Genomic DNA, 16401 nt, shown 5'->3' on the forward strand with positions numbered 1-16401 from the left:
TCATTGTAAATTGTATACGCGCACTTCCACAATTTTGTGAAGTATACAAACCCCCAATACTCAACCGCCATTTTTTTTTTGGGATCTCTGTTAGTGATGTAAGTTCTGATTTATTTCTGCAAAGTGATTCTTTTCCACAGTTTGGTTCAATGAATCGTTTCAAATAAATAATTTATCATCATCTTAAATCATCTGACTCTGATGTCACCGTATATTAATTTCTAATAACTTAGGATCATTTTATGAGGGCTAGAGACTCGTGGCTGGAGAGCGTTCGATAGGCCTCCTTGAGACCCACTAGCACCCGCCCTGACTTTTTCCGGCTTCGCAGCGGCCATCTAAAGTTCCGACAGGCAAGGTCCGTAACTCAGCCCCGCGGAGGGCTAGAGACTCGCGGCTGGCGGCGTTCGATAAGTCTTCTCGAGACCCGCTAGCACCTCAACTTTGGCGCCGATCAGACTTTTTTTGGCTTCGCAGCGGGCATCCAAAGTTCAGACGGGCCGAGTCCGTAACTCTGCCCCCGAGAGGGCTAGAGACTCGCGGCTGGTGACGTTTGATAGGCTTCCTCGAGACCCACTAGCCCCCCGACGTTGGCGCCGATCTGACTTTTTCCGGCTTCGCGACAGGCATCCAAAGTTCTGATGGGTGGAGTCCGTAACTCGGCTCCCCGGAGGGCTAGAGACTCGTGGCTGGCGGAGTTCAATAGGTCTCCTCGAGACCCATTGGTGCCTTCCCTAGTTTGGCGTCGATTGGCCTTTTCTTGGCTTTGCAGCTAGCCTCCAAATTCCCTAACGTGAGGTCCGTATCTTGGCCCTCTGGAAAGCTAGAGACTCGCAGGTAGCGGCGTTTGATAGATTGCCGATAGATAGCCGAGATTGGCGCCAATCAGCTTTTTCTCGACTTTGCGGCGGGCCTCCAAATCCCAAATGGGAGGTCCCTATCTTGGCCCCCAGGAGGGCTATAGACTCGTGGCTACTGGCCCATTGGCACCCCGAGATTGGTGCCGATCAGCCTTTTCTTGACTTTGCGGCGGGCCTCCAAATCCCGAACGGCCCCCGGAAGGCTACAGACTCTTGGCTGGCGGCGTTTGATAGGTCTCCTTGAGACCAACTAGTGCCCCGAGTTTGGTGCCGATGGGCCTTTTCTCAGCTTAGTCAAGACTACTATAGTTGATCAAAGTTCCCTAGAGACATTATGGTGAAACAGAAGGAGATCAGATATCTGAAGGAGTCCAATGATCTCACGTTTTAGTTGTTTGAATAAATTTTTTGGAGTTGACAAAACTTGCAGCTTCTGAATGATTTCTTTAATCTTAAACTTTTTAAGTTTTCACTGACCCAGCTAGTTTGTAAGTTGACTGAACTAGAGTATTTGTTCACAATTAAAAAAATTGTGTTGAATCAGTTCAATACCAACGTGATTGCTGACTGCTGACTGCAGACAACAGACGATTTGCAGCCATCTTGATGAGCTTCTTCACAAAGTCGGGAAACTTTCTCGATCAACAAATTTGGTAAGTAAATTTTTGTATTTATTAGTTTAGCATGTGTACAGTTACATATGTTGTCTAAGAAAAGTACAAATTTGATTTAAAGTGCCGTATTTGCTAGTTATTTTCGTGACATTATGAATCCTAGAAATATACGCAGTTCCACTGAATTTTCCACTGAATTATTTATCTATCCCTTTTCTTGGTGAGTTTGATTCAAATGTTAAGTTGATATCTGGGTCAGAAAAGTGCCACTGATTTGATAGATGATTGTAAGAGGGGTTTTCATGGACCATGTGAGCTGAAAGTGATAGCACATAGGCTAAAGCTAACGCATGTGTAAAAAATAATACGAATAGAGCTAACTAGGTATCAAAGGGTATTCAAGTGTCATAGTGTTCAATAAGTTTTGGAATGTTGAGTTAATATTGTTTAAAGTGCATACATGTGAATTAACAATGAAACTGTTTATTGTTCTGCCCTGTGTTTTGCAAGGCTGGGTTCCCCCTCCACCCCCCTCACTCACAATATTCTTTAGCTGATAAAAACAATTTATAACTGCAGCATTGATCTGTTTATCAAAAGTCAAAGCAGTCAAAATTAAAGTCTAAGTTTCTGACATGTAAATGAAGATTACAGATTAGAGGAATGAAGATTAGAGGTCAAGTATTACAATTGTATACCCTTCAATATAGCACAAAAAGGTAGCATGTATAAAGAAAGTAAAAAGGACACAAATCTGAGCCCTGTAGAACCACATACAAAACAAGATGATCAGTATTTGCCAGTCTATATTAAAAAGGTTCCATCCTTTAAATTTAATACATGACCTTGAATCTGCTGCTACTAGATTCTGTTGTCTCTTGTAATAAACTTTTTCAATTTGCTCATTTCCTATCTGCTGTTTTATCATGAGGGTTATAGCTGCAGATCCTCTTGCTTTGGCTATTTAGAAAAAATAGAGAAGTGGTCTGTAAAACTTGTCTTGGCGTTTTCTAAACCTTCTGCCAATTTCTTATTACAAATCCTATCTGAATTCCTTTTGCATAATGTAATTCACACCTCTATATCACAACAAGACTGCAAAAATATTTGTCTTCAAACAGGTTTCCCAAGCTGCACCAATTGATCAGACAGGCAGAGCAAATTCAGTGTTGATATTGCTCTTTTAGGCTAGTTGTAATGTTTAGGCAGACACAAAAATAATTGGAATATTGGAAAAGTATCTCTCTATAGTGATAAGACACCATTCAGCTTCATAAAATGACGTAAAGAAAGAGTAAGCGAAAGAAAAAAACAATGTCATCTGTGGAGGCTCCCCTGTCCTGTTTGTCCAGTTGCTTTGCATTTAAACAAATAACCCACGTTAAAATAAAAGTGCAATTGCATTTTAAAGGGATTATCTCCAAACTAAATTCAGCTCTCAAAAGGTGAGTACTTTTCTCACTTTATCTTTCTTTTTTACATTTACATATTAAAGATTAATGCCTATGTGTTAAAAAAAAAATGTGTTTTCGATTTTTAATTTAAAAAAGGTTTGGCAGAGATTGGCTTGACTGCCCCATACTAGAACGGAAAACACCCATTATGTGTTGTGTGGCTGAATGTAAACAGCTTGGTCGCAAACAGTTGACTTAATTGAGACTTGCATGCATAGACGCCTTGCTTTTGTTTGGCAAATATGAAACCAAATTGCTGTCTTAAAGCATACAACACTACACATTCGCTACAATAGACAGCAGAACAACCAATTCAAACTGTCCCGCCATTTTGCGCGGTGAAAACAAGCCCCTTTCCCGAATCTTTTTCTGGCGCCATATCGACACTCGGCACGCCGTCCGCCATTTCAGTGTCACTAACCGGTCATTGTTTGATTGCAATAATGATAATTCGAGACGTTATTTAAACACTTTAACTGCAACAACGGTTAACAACGCAGTTACTCAAATGTATATTTCATCACTGATGATGATGATGATATACACAATAATCCCAAATGTACGAATGTTAATTCGTTTAATGATTATACTACCACTCAACAACATTTTGCGCTTGCCCGTTACGTGGCTTTCGTTTGTGATCAAACTATGCTTTACTTTCCGTAGCGGTTTTCAGTAGGATCAAGTAAAAACAGTGAACCGAATGGTGCGTTAAAAAAACTGTTCAAATTAAGGTGGTATATGCTACCCAAAAGTAATTGTGTATGAAATGTATTTTTTTTATTATTATTATTTCACGTATAATGTCATCGAAGTTGGGTTTAGATGTTTTTAACAAATTCTAGTTTAGTAATTTTATAATTAAATAGTATAGGAATTATAGTGGTATAGATATTTTTAAACTGCGATAAAAACATTTCCCGTTCTTGGCATCAAGTCGTCGCTAATGTTAATCGAGTAACAACAGGACACGCTTTAATTCACTTTTTACACGTTTGCACATATTTGTCTTAACGTGAAAATATCTTTTCGTCGAAAAAAACATCGCGCTATTTTGTACGCGAGAAAGCTAGCTAGCAAATGCAGTATAGGACCTCCTACTTTGGATCGTACAGGCCAGTCCTTCTAGCACAATGCATGTGTTGGGGGAAGGCACTGGGGTAGATTGGGGATTACATTGTAGACTGGGGAGTAGCGAGTCGTCGGGACCAAGGTACAAATAAGGTAGGATTTGATTATATTAAAAGCACGTTTCGACTCGTCATATTTTGTAATGAGTTACGGCTAAGTTAAACTGAAACAGAAACCATTATTATGTTTCACGGTCCCATAGTTTTGCTGAGTCTGAGCGACCATTACAGCTACACAAAGGCATAACAAAGGCAACCGGTCTTAATAAAATTAGAACGGTTTAAAGGTTTATATATAAAAAAGAGCTTTTACTAATATGTCGTTATTTGCGAACGTGTCTTGTAATTCATGTTAGCCGATTGCATCTCGGTTAAGGAACTTGCAAAGTCAAAATCACACAAATGAAATGACACTTCACTTTCGTTAGCGTTTATCCAGTTTATTCGAAAAGCTCGAAAAAGACAGTAAGGGTCACAAACAAGAGTATAAAATAATCGCATGCTATGCAATTCGATTATGTCACCCCACCAATAAATCAACTGATAAATATCTAAGTTCAAGCCACTGTGTTGTGTTTCATACGTGTTTATTTCATTACTTTGATTTAATTTCGTGCGCTTATTGTGTGAGATCCATGGTGTATTAAGTTGTTGATACCGGTTAAACCTGTACAAGTGAAAGCAACATTTAAGCGTGCAGTATTCGCGGCAAAAATTACCCCGCGAGATTTTCTGGGGAGGAGTTGTGTAACTTGTGCACACTGACGCAACAGAGAGACTGTAGTCTTTTTAGTTTTAAGGAAGTACAACACGAGGCTCACTAGACTAAAGAATACAAAATATTTGTCAGCAAAATCATAATGCCTTTTAGATGAAATTACTTTGCATGATCTCATTCATATGCTTCTGAGATCAACTTTACATTTATACATCTCGTATAACGAGTAATTTTTAAAAAGTTACTTATTAACATAAGTATATGTGCAATGTTACATAGTAACTGGTTTACTGTTGTTGTTATTTCATATGTGCAATATAAATTACCTTTGATTATGATTTATTGCCTCTACTTGCTTCTCTTTTACATGCATTGTTATTTTGCTTCTGAAAGCATAAGATGGCTATGAATGTTAGTCTGGACCCCAGTAACCCTGATGACAAGTGCAGTCGCTACGATGTTTTGTCCTGGATCAATGAAACGTTAGAGACTAATTTTACTCAAGTGGAGCAATGTCGCTCAGGTACTGTTTAGGTTATTTTTTTTGTAGTCTACACATTGTCAACAGTTTCAAAATGAATTTACGCAATTCTTCTGCTTTTTTTTTTTTTTTTTTTTTTTTTTAAAAAAGGTGCGTGTTTTTGCCAGCTTATGGACTTGCTCTTCCCAGGGTCCATCGACATGAGCAAAGTAAAGTTTGAGTCCCAAAAGAGATCTGATTTTAAACACAACTACAATCTTCTGGAGACGGCTTTTCGAAAATCAGGCATAAAACAGGTCAGAAAAAACTAAATCAATTCTTTTAATCTCATGAATTCTCTTTCATATAAAAATATAACTACTGAAGTTGATAATTGTTAGTTTGGTTATATTTCTTAGAATGTTGTTATTCTTTTTAGTCCAGCAAGAGCTACAGAAACTACACTAGATATTTAAATTTAAATTTTGGATGATTTGTGACGTTTATCTGATTTTAACAGTACTTCACTCTTCACAGTACTTTTTTAATGCATCTTTTTTTAGACTGTCCCAGTGAAGCAGCTTCTCACAGGAAAGTTTAGACCCAATTTCACCTTTCTGAAATGGTTCAGGAAATTTTTCTTTGCCAATGAGAGGCAAGGGAGAGAGTACAACCCAGTTGAAGCTCGTAATGGTCAGGATATTGTACAGATAGATGAACCTGTTAAGTCTCCAAGATCCTGGAAAAATGCACGAGAATCTGGTGAGCCTTCATTATTGTCCATTCAGTTTTTATTTTTGTGTGTGTGTTTGTTTTTAATTAATTAAAAAAAAATGTTTTTAGTATGGTAAATTTGACCATTTTATTTGATTCATTGTTCCCCACTATCATTAAAAATATGTAAAATACGTACATATAACATCAAAACACTGATATAACTTGTTTTCCATTTTATACAGGAAGAGTAAGAGACAAGTCTGACAAAGACATGGAATTAAATGGAACGAGACGACCTTTGACTTACGATTCTAAATGGGAAAGATCCTTCAAGTGGATCAGAGCCAGTCATAGGGGAGACAACTGTGCTTACTGCACTTTGTGTGACCACAATATCATTCTACACGCAGGTTTTTTTGATCTGAAGCAACACCAGCAGACTCAGAAGCATATGAAAAATGAGATGGGAGAATTAAATTCATCTGGCACAAAATATATTAAAAACTCTCTTTCCTGTAGTGAAACCATGCTTCTTTTTATTCAAAACCATTGCCTCTCCAGTTTACCCTCAAATATTAGCAAGGTCTCCCAACGTACTGCAAACTATATCCTCGGCCTAAATTATCCAATTGATATAGTTTCTGCTTGTAAGATGAATCCGTACTGTATTTACATATATGGGCAGGTGCCGCTTTATGCTGAAAGCAGAGAAAGCACCTCCTGTCATGTGGTGCTAGTGGGCTTTTTTGAGGAAAAGCAAGCAAGGTATTGTATCCGTCTCCTTGATGTCTTTCAGGCTGAAGATGGTAGCTCTGTATCTGGATGTTTAGTTAATGTTCTCCAAAAATTTGAGCTTCCTGCTGGCAACATGGTAGCTTTCTACATTAATGACTCGGAACAGACCTCAGGAAGTGTTGTGTCGCAGATTCAGGAGCTCAATCCAAAGGTGATTGATCTCGGAGGACTTTACAGCATGCCTGACTCTGCCTGCAGTTCTGGCCTACAAACGCAGTCCAATCAGGTTCATGAACTTATTGCCAACATCTATGAACACTTCTCAACTTGTTCCACCAGCAATGACAAACTCAAGATGCTGTTTGCAGACATTGAAGGATTAAAAGACATCAGGGCTTCCCTCTCACACAGTTGTGAGGAGTTTTGTGTGCTTGTTCAAAGGATGCTTGAAATGTGGAGTGATTTGCTATCGTACTTCGCTTCCTGCAATGAAAATAGAGATAAAACTAAGCAAATTTGTTTGCAGTTGGAGAATCCTAAAATTAGGATCACCTTGATGTTTCTGGATCATGCTCTTGGACCACTTCGTGCCTTTGAGCAGCACCTGCAACAAAGCAAATGCTCTGTTCGTGCCAATCTGGTCCAGATCCTTCGAGAAGCAAGTGGACTCCTACGTTCGTATGCCTCCAGCTTTCTTTGCCCTCAAGCGGTCATACGATACTTGAAGGAACGAGACCCAGCCATCCTGGAGAACTCAACATTCTGCCTTCCTGCTACTGAGCTTAGTCTGGGTGGTGCAGTAGAAGACTTCATCTCAGCCAGAGAAGAAGAGCTAGCAGATTCCATTAATGTGTTTCATACTGAGTGTTTAGCTTTCTACAAAACTCTTACGACCTCCATCGCTGATAGTCTACCTCTAAGTGATAGTGTCCTGAGGGGCATTTCACAACTCCTCAGCCCAGCAGGAAGATTGAAGGTCACAGGAAAGAGTATCGTTGATCTTGCTGTACAGTTTGACATCTGCTCCAAACCAGAAGATTCTGCTAAGCTGACAGATGAGTTCTTGGAGTACCAGCTTGTAGAGGATGAAGACGACTCCTCTTCAACCCTTTCCCTGGAACAATACTGGTGTAATGTGCTAAAGACCTTTCCAGCAGAATCCATCTTCAAGAGGCTTGTCCTCTGTTTTTTGGTTATGCCCTGTCCATCTCTTGAAGCAGAAAATATATTTGCACAGGTATAAAGTACAAGCCATCTGTCTCTCTACATAATCTCTAAGTCTCTTTAATGTAAACTGTCTTGTGTTTAAAATGGGTTTGCTTGCTTGTAGGCTGTTGAAAATGGAGATGTTGCTCATTGGGAAGACAGTTCAGGGGAAAGTGACACAGATTTGACAAAAGACCTGGATTCCAATGATGACTCTTCTTTAGACCATGCTGAAGTCATGATTTCACCTATCAGAAATGGGCAAATGAAAAATAGCAGAGGTAAGTTATCGTAAAGACCTGTTTGCTACTTTTAATATTAAAAAGGACAGCGGCAATCACTGGTAAAATATTTGCACCAAAACGATTCACATTAACAATGACATATCCTCAGCCTTCAACAATAGCAAGCCTGAAAAAAACATCAACCTAAACAGCAGGAGAAAAATGTTCACAGACCCTCTAATAAATATGTAACTTGTGGAATTTAGGGCATAAAGGATTTTGCCAAATTGTGCTTGCAAGGAAAGGTCTGCTGTGATGAGCACTTGTGAAGAAGAACTAAAAACTTTGACTAATTATTGGGCTTTGTGAGGTTAAAGATTCAAAGATGTCAGAGCAGGCTGACAATGACTTTCCCTTTTTTCATTGTGAGAGGCAGCTCATTGGTAACTGCCAAGACCAAAAGAGTGTGTATTAATGATTTTATAGTATATTGCTTATGCAAAGTCCTAATATGGAAGGTTCTTTGTTAAGCTGTAAAGTGATGCCTACTGCCAGATGTCTAGCTCTGGAAGACTAATATCTGGATTCAAGTGTATGAAGATAATCGTCTGGCTCGCATTTTATTAACATGGGCGCTAAATGGTTCTACTTACAATACTGTATTACTTTCCCAATTATTTTTTATGGATTAATTTAGTGCTGTCATATACTTATAGAACAATAAAATGATCAAATTGTAATCCATATAATTTTTTTGCAAAGCTGTACAGTGCAGAATAAGTTCTATTCAGTTAGATCCAGCAGAGGCTGGTTAGATTGATGTAAACAATGTGCTGTTTTCCAGAGATGGTTCAACACTCAGACACAGTGAAGCCATGTGTGGTGCGACTGGAGAAGATCACAAGTCAGAGAGGTGTGAATAAAATGCTCAAGAAGAGTTTAAGAGGTTCTAGAGCAGCAACAGAATAATGCTTTATGATCTCATTGGCTTCTGGTGGCAAATTTCTGTTTGGTCTGAACAATTTTCCTTTGCTTTCACACTGAATGCTCAAGAAAGTTGATGCATTGCATTTAAATTACAAATGTAAAATGCTCTGTTTGTCTGGGCTCAAACTAATGTTAATTATTGCTATCTGTGTTTTTTGTTTATACACCTCAAAATAGATATTAATACTTGACTGTTCAATTTAATTATATAAAAGAAATGGTATTTCTCTACAGAAATGAACTTGAAAGATGGAGCCGATGATGATATCTGGACTAGTAGCGCAATGCATGAGGTAATAACTTGAAAACAACAGTCGGCAAGAAAAAGATCTTAAATGTTTTTAGATTTGCTTTTTAATGTAGGAGCCCACTTAATTCTCAAAGGATATAAAGGTAGTTGATGTATCAACGTGTCCAATGGTGTGATGTAAAAAAACCTAACATTTCAGATAAACCTCTCATGCTATTTTTAACTAGAAGAATGAAACTTTTTTTCTACATTTATGCTATGTCACACCATAGAGCACAGTATATATATATATATATATATATATATATATATATATATATGTATATGTATGTGTATTTAACATTGTATTGAGATGATAAAGCAAACTAAGACTAATTAGATCAGCTCATTTTTACAGGAAAAGAAATCACTGGCGCACACGTACACACACAAACCAACCATATCATCACACTAACCTCTCTTGATTTAACATCTTTCTTTCCTTTTCTACATATCTGCAATTTGGCACCCTGATGCTAATTACTTCTATGTAGGAGTCTTGTGACCTGAGTGACAGCATACATGTGTAATTTGTGTGCATATGTATGGGTCTGTAGGCCTCCGTTAGGGGAATATATGGTTGGGAGAGCAGCTTACGGCAGAAACCACAGGAACGTACAGTCTTTCAGGCTGGTACAGGCACCTGGAGCAAACCGGTGAACCCAGACAAGGACTGCAAACCAGAGGTGGTATGTACCTGCCCAGGTCAAGATTCAGTGCTCTGTCTGGTTTATCGCAGGTGTAGAGGGTCTGCCTCAGTTTTGTCCCTTTCACGCTCTCTGTATTACATTGAGCTGTTTTCATAAGCAATGGATGCCGCTTTATGAATGTGCGCATGATTCCTGTGGTTTCCTTTTTGGATGGTAGTTTAGTGTTTAGAGTATTCATTTTCATTTGATGTTTCTCCTGTAGCTATGTTTCCATGTCTGTTTTTTTCTGTAATTGCATTGCTAACATTCTGCATCTGCTTCTCTATGGTGTTGTTTTTTGTTATCTTTTTTGGGATGATGCCTTAGAATATTGTTACAAATAAATATTTATTTTATTTGTTTCCCAAGTCATGCATGCTGTACTGATACAATAACATACATGATGAAAATGCACGTGTGTAGAAAAAAATCTTTTTGTTGTAACATTCAAAAGTTCAACACATAAGCTTCAACAAGACTTTCTCAGTAGTTAGCATTGTGAAAGCTAGCAAAGGTAGATCAGCAGGAGTCTTCATTGAAGTTGGGTGTTACGTGAGTTTTTTCCACATGAAATGTTTACTTATTCAAAAGCATTTACTTTAGATTTTGTATTCTTCCTGTGTATGTTCGTTTCTAACTAATATAGGTTAAGAACAATTCTCGTTCATCTGCATCAAATTCACCAAGCCCCAAATCTGGAAAGAGAGAACAAGCATACCACGTAAGTCTTTTAGGTTTCTAAACCCCTATTTAATTCCACTGCAAAACTGACTGTTTGTGTATGGATGTATGTTTGTTTCTTGCTAATTTAGTACATCCAAGACATACATGTTACCATTAAAATGTTTAGTATTGACTGACTGTCTGTTTCTGAGAAGGATGGAAAAGGTTATGCCATTGGAGAGCTTGTGTGGGGAAAAGTAAAGGGCTTCTCTTGGTGGCCTGGACTGGTGGTGGTGTGGAAGGGCAGAGTGCTTCCTGTGTCTATGAGGCGCGTTGAGTGGTTTGGAGATGGCATGTTTTCAGAGGTTAGGAGTTTTTATTTGTTGTTGTTTTTTGGACTGATTGTCATCCGAGAGATACTTTCCCCTGTATTCTAAAGGGTCTGTTTCATGTTGAAGCATGTTTTCTCATGTTGATCATAGATTCATACAGAGGGACTGCTGCCCTTCGCTGCATTTGCAAAGTGCTTTTGTACTAAATCCTATGAAGGTCTGCCCACCTACAAGAATGCCATCTACCAAATCCTAGAGGTACATTGAAAAGATACTTGACCACTCTAGGCTTGGGAATGAATGATCAGTTCTTATTTTATTCATATTTTAATGTTGCATTTTATTGTTGGGTCCTTGCGTAGTTGGCAGCAGAGCGCTGTGGGAAGAATTTCCTCCCCTCTAAGAAAAAAGGGGAAGAGGTTAAGGCAATGCTGGATTGGGCTTTTGGAGGCTTCAAGCCCACGGGTCCTGATGGATTTTTGCCTCCTGTGGGTATGTAGAAAAAGCCCCCATAAAATATCTGCAATATAAAAACAGTTTGTGATTTGACATCAGTTTTGAAGTTTCTAATAACAGAGTGTACCAGAAACTTCAATTGCTTATACAGACATGTCAAAAATAGCAAAAGATTTTTAATAAATAAAATCTTGATCTGGACTGATTAACAACTGTGCCCTCTGCTTTTCCATTTCACAGACAGCTCTACCAGTAAAACTGAGTCGGATTCGTCTGTGTCTGATTATCAGCCTCCAGCCAAGAGGAAGTATGTCATTAAGAACAGACAGTCAGTTCAGGATTACACCCGAGGTGAGATGCAGTAATCTGTGTAAAAGCCAGAGCTTTGCCATAAAGATCATAAAACTCTGAACTTTTTTTTTTTGTTTTCCTGTTTTCAGATCAAATGGTCCATGAGGTAACCGTTAAAGGCAGAAACATTGAAGGTAAGTCACTTAAAATTCATAATTTGACTTTATTGATATAACTGTTCTAGGGCTTAACTGTAATTGAAATTATTTCCTGCTCAGTCAATCAGAAAACCTGATATATTGGAAGATATTGGGAATTGTTAAATTGTGGCACAAATGTCCCTACCTGGAAAAAATAAGGAAATTATTACAAATTTATAAAAGGAAATGGTAAAATTGCGTAAATATGGTTACGCTTGAATATTTAAAAAAAATTATAATGTAGAAAAAAAAAATATGAAAGCATGTGGATTCATTAGTCACACATTTTAGAGTAAATTTGTAAGTTGCAGCTGTCAATATTTTTTCACAGCTGTCACCACATGAAATTACACCTTTTTAATTTTTAGCAACTTGTTTTTGCCTTTAGGTCACTGTCATTGCTCAGTCATGTATTTTAATTCATTACAATTATTCTCTTTCCTCAGATTTCTGTCTGTCCTGTGGATCTGCCAACACTGAAATTTTCCATCCCCTTTTTAAGGGAAGCCTTTGTTTTAAATGCAAGGTGTGATTCGATTTGTCTGTTTAGTGCAAAATCATAAAATTAATATGCTACCAGTGTTTACTATTTGGTGTCCAGAGTATAATTTTTTAAATGTTTTTTTTAGGAGAACTTTACAGAAACACTGTACAGGTATGATGAAGATGGATATCAGTCATACTGCACCGTGTGCTGCGCCGGACTAGAGGTCATTCTCTGTGGAAATGCCAGCTGCTGCAGGTTTGAGCTCACACTTAAACCTTAATGTGATGTTAACCATCAAAACAGGTTGTTTTACAGTTGTTCATTTTCCCGCTGCTTAGGTGTTTCTGTAAAGACTGTTTGAATACGTTGGTGGGACCAGAGACATTTGATAAGCTGAAGGAGGTTGACCCATGGAGCTGTTACATTTGCCTGCCCTCTAAGTGCTACGGTGTACTCAAGCTCAGGCCTGATTGGAGTGTTCGTGTCCAGGAGTATTTTGCCAATAACAGTGCCTTTGAATTTGTGAGTTTTATTCTTATACTCCTGTTAGATATCTACCTGGTCATATTAAAATTTTTTTTACATGCACTAACATTCAGAAGTTTTTTTTTAGTTTAGACCATGCTGACCAAGGCTGCATTTATTTACTTAAAAATACAGTAAACACAATATTATTGTTAAATAATGCTATTACATTTTTAAGTAACTATTTTATTTGTAAATATAGAATGTATTCGGTTTAAATTTCTTTATCAAAGCATAGTTTTCATCAGCCATTACTCTAGTTATCAGTATCACATGATACAAAAATCTTCATTAGATGCTGATCATACAAGTATAGAAAAACAGAATGATTTTTATAATGTGAAGAACACTGTTTTGTACTTATCCTTCTATTCCAGCTCATAAGCGTCGTCAAATCAGAGTCCTCTCCTTGTTTGATGGGATTGCTATATGCTCCGTTTTTCTTTAATATTAAGCGTATTTCGTCTAATCAGAGTCCTCTCCATGTTTGATGGGATTGAAACAGTACAGGTATTTGTCATTTGTTTTTCTTTAATATTAAGGGAATATTTCTATAATGTCTAAATAGTTTGTTCAGTTGCAAATCATTGCATTGCCAGCCTGACTGCCTTACCAAGTGTTACTACTACCACCTACTACTACTACTACTACTACTACTACTACCAAGTGTTCTGATATTCTTGTGTATGACCATAGCCTGTTTATTTTTACTCTCGTTTCCTGGATTTTGCCTTTCTGTATTGTTTGCCTGATTACCTGTTGCCGACTCTGCCTGCCGATTGACTCTGTTATACTACTGCCCCTGATCCTGCTTTATCCGCACACTTCCTCCCACTCCAGCTACAATGTTAAGCTTTGCCCATCCCAATAAGTTTGGCAGTTCCGTGGATCAGTGTTAGGGGTTTATCCGACAAGTTCAGGTATATCTCAAAAACCAGGAAAATACATTTGAATCAGAAGGACAGAAGTATGCCTTCATAATGATGCTGCTCACAGGCAAAGCGATTGGGCTGCAGCAGTATGGGATTCGGATCCCAATCTAAAATAATTCCGTTGACTACTTCCTGCAACAACTGCGCGAGCTCTTTGAGTATCCCGCCGAGGGGAGGGATATCTCTACCCAGTTGCTTCAAATATCACAAGGGAAAGATCTGCAGCTGAATATGCAATTGAATTTCGAACACTAGCAGCTCAAAGTGGGTAGAATGATGTTGCTCTCAAGGCAGTCTTTTCCAAGAGTCTATCCCTCGACCTCCAAATCAAACTGACATGTAGAGGAGAGGGACTACCGTTAGCTAGTTTGTCACACTCGCCATCCGAATTGATAATCTCATGAGACAAGCACCCAAGACCCAGAGCCCCAGACCCAGCCAAGTCTCACTGAGTTTGCCTGCAACAAAACCTCCAGATTCCAAACCGATGCAAGTTGACACATCCAGGGTATCTGAGGAAGAGAGAGAAAGATGACGAGTTCACCGTCTTTGCTTTTACTGCGGTAATCTGGGACATCGAAGCCTTAGGTGTCCACATAAAAACTCTGCACTGAAAATAATTGATTACAACGTTGCCACCAAGCTCAACTTACCCACTCAACCTTGCAATCCTCCAATCCAAACCGAATGTATTAAAAACGTTTTCATCAGCAAAGGGATTTCTGAGCAAACACAAATGTTAACCCTACAAGTTGGACTGTTTCACCAGGAGTCCATCTCACCCACGTTGAGAATGGCCCCAACCCACGACCATCAAAGAGCTGCAAAGATTTCTGGGCTTTGCGAACTTTTATCAGCGGTTTATCAGCCCCCCTGACCTCACTCCTCAAGGGAAAGCCTAAAAAATTACTATGGACCCAGGAAGCTAGTCAAGCTTTCACTGCTCTAAAGGAGCGATTCACCTCAGCTCCTATTCTTCAATACCCTGAGCCCAACAGTCCATTCATTGTTGAGGTCGATGCATTGGAGCCGTCCTGTCTCAAAGATCCAGAGAATCAAACTTCACCCATGTGCTTTCTTCTCCAGAAAGCTAACATCCGCCGAAAGAAACTATGATGTCGGCAATAAAGAACTGTTATCCATGAAGGCAGCGATTGAAGAGTGGCAGCACTGGCTCGAAGGTGCGACAAACCCCTTTCAAGTCATCACCAACCATCGCAAACTTGAATATATAAAGGGTAAAGCTCGCTGGGCACTCTTCTTTACCCGGTTTCATTTCACTGTCATGTACCGGCCGGGCAGCAAAAATGGTAAGGTGGACGCCCTATCAAGATGCCATGATCGTCAGTCCGAATCTCGATCAGGAACCCATTCTCCCCCCATCCATCATCCTTGCTCCATGAACTGGGACATCATGGAAGACATCCAAAGAGAGCAACAACAAGAACCACCCCCGCTAAATGTCCTCCAGATAAGAAGTATGTTCCTACCAGTCTCAGGCATCGCGTCATGCAATGGGTCCATTCCTTTTTTAATGCTGGACACCCAGGCATCTCCCGAACTGTAATACGAATCATCCAAAATGCCTTCTGGTGGCTCAACATGATTCAAAGCATCTCTTCCTTTGTCAAATCATGCTCTATCTATGCTCAATCCAAAACCTCCAAGGAATTACCCTTTGGTCTGCTTCAACCATTTCCCATCCCTCAACAACCCCGGTCTCACCTGTCCATTGACTTTTTCACGGGTCTTCACAATTCCAATAACTTCACCACTATCCTTGTCATTATCGATCGCTTCTTGAAATCATGCCGCCTGATGCCACTAAAAGGACTCCCTACTGCCATGGAAATAGCATTGGCATTGTTCCATAATGTCTTCAGAGTCTATGGTCTGCCTGAGGATATAGTCAGTGGGACCCAATTTACGTCACAAGTATGGAAAGCCTTCTGCAAACAACTGGATATCAACATAAGTCTGACTTCAGGATATCACCCACAGTCAAACGGCCAGGTCGAACGTCTGAATCAGGAGATTGGTAGAGTTTCTACCATGGGCCGAATACGCTCAGAATTCGCTCACCCATTCCTCTACCGGACTCACCCCATTCCAGTGCGTTCTGGGGTTCCAACCCCCTATGTTCCCGTGATCAGGAGAGCTTTCAACGGTGCCTGCAGTGGATGACTGGATACACCATAGTGAGAGGGTTTGGGTCAGCGTTCATGTTCGTCTCCAGTGGGCGGTACGGAAGCAGGAAATCCACGCCAACAAACATCGGCACCCACATCCTCCCTACCAACCAAGACAAGGGGTCTGGCTCTCCACCAGAGAAATAAAGTTGCGGCTACCAAGCAGGAAATTAACAATGTGACCTACCGACTGTAGCTTCCTGCTCTCCTTCCTTTCATGTATCCCTTCTTAAACCGGTCCAC

The 16401-nt window shown here is 39.4% G+C and overlaps 1 protein-coding gene across 1 annotated transcript; it reads left to right on the forward strand.

The window, feature by feature from the left end:
• Positions 1-4102: 4102 nt before the first annotated feature.
• On the forward strand, positions 4103-16305 carry dnmt3ba (DNA (cytosine-5-)-methyltransferase 3 beta, duplicate a). The gene is made up of 21 exons (XM_043247380.1): positions 4103-4141; positions 5170-5299; positions 5408-5553; positions 5800-5998; positions 6196-7925; positions 8019-8175; positions 8963-9031; positions 9340-9398; positions 9952-10083; positions 10730-10804; positions 10962-11111; positions 11229-11336; positions 11441-11570; positions 11775-11885; positions 11975-12019; positions 12472-12551; positions 12655-12767; positions 12851-13057; positions 15056-15447; positions 15519-16081; positions 16123-16305. Exons 2-21 carry the CDS (start codon positions 5176-5178, stop codon positions 16303-16305), a joined length of 4773 nt encoding a protein of 1590 aa, XP_043103315.1. The 5' UTR covers positions 4103-4141; positions 5170-5175.
• Positions 16306-16401: the final 96 nt, after the last annotated feature.

The sequence above is a fragment of the Puntigrus tetrazona genome, chromosome 8 (assembly GCF_018831695.1).
Source record: "Puntigrus tetrazona isolate hp1 chromosome 8, ASM1883169v1, whole genome shotgun sequence".
Taxonomy (NCBI): Eukaryota; Metazoa; Chordata; class Actinopteri; order Cypriniformes; family Cyprinidae; genus Puntigrus; species Puntigrus tetrazona.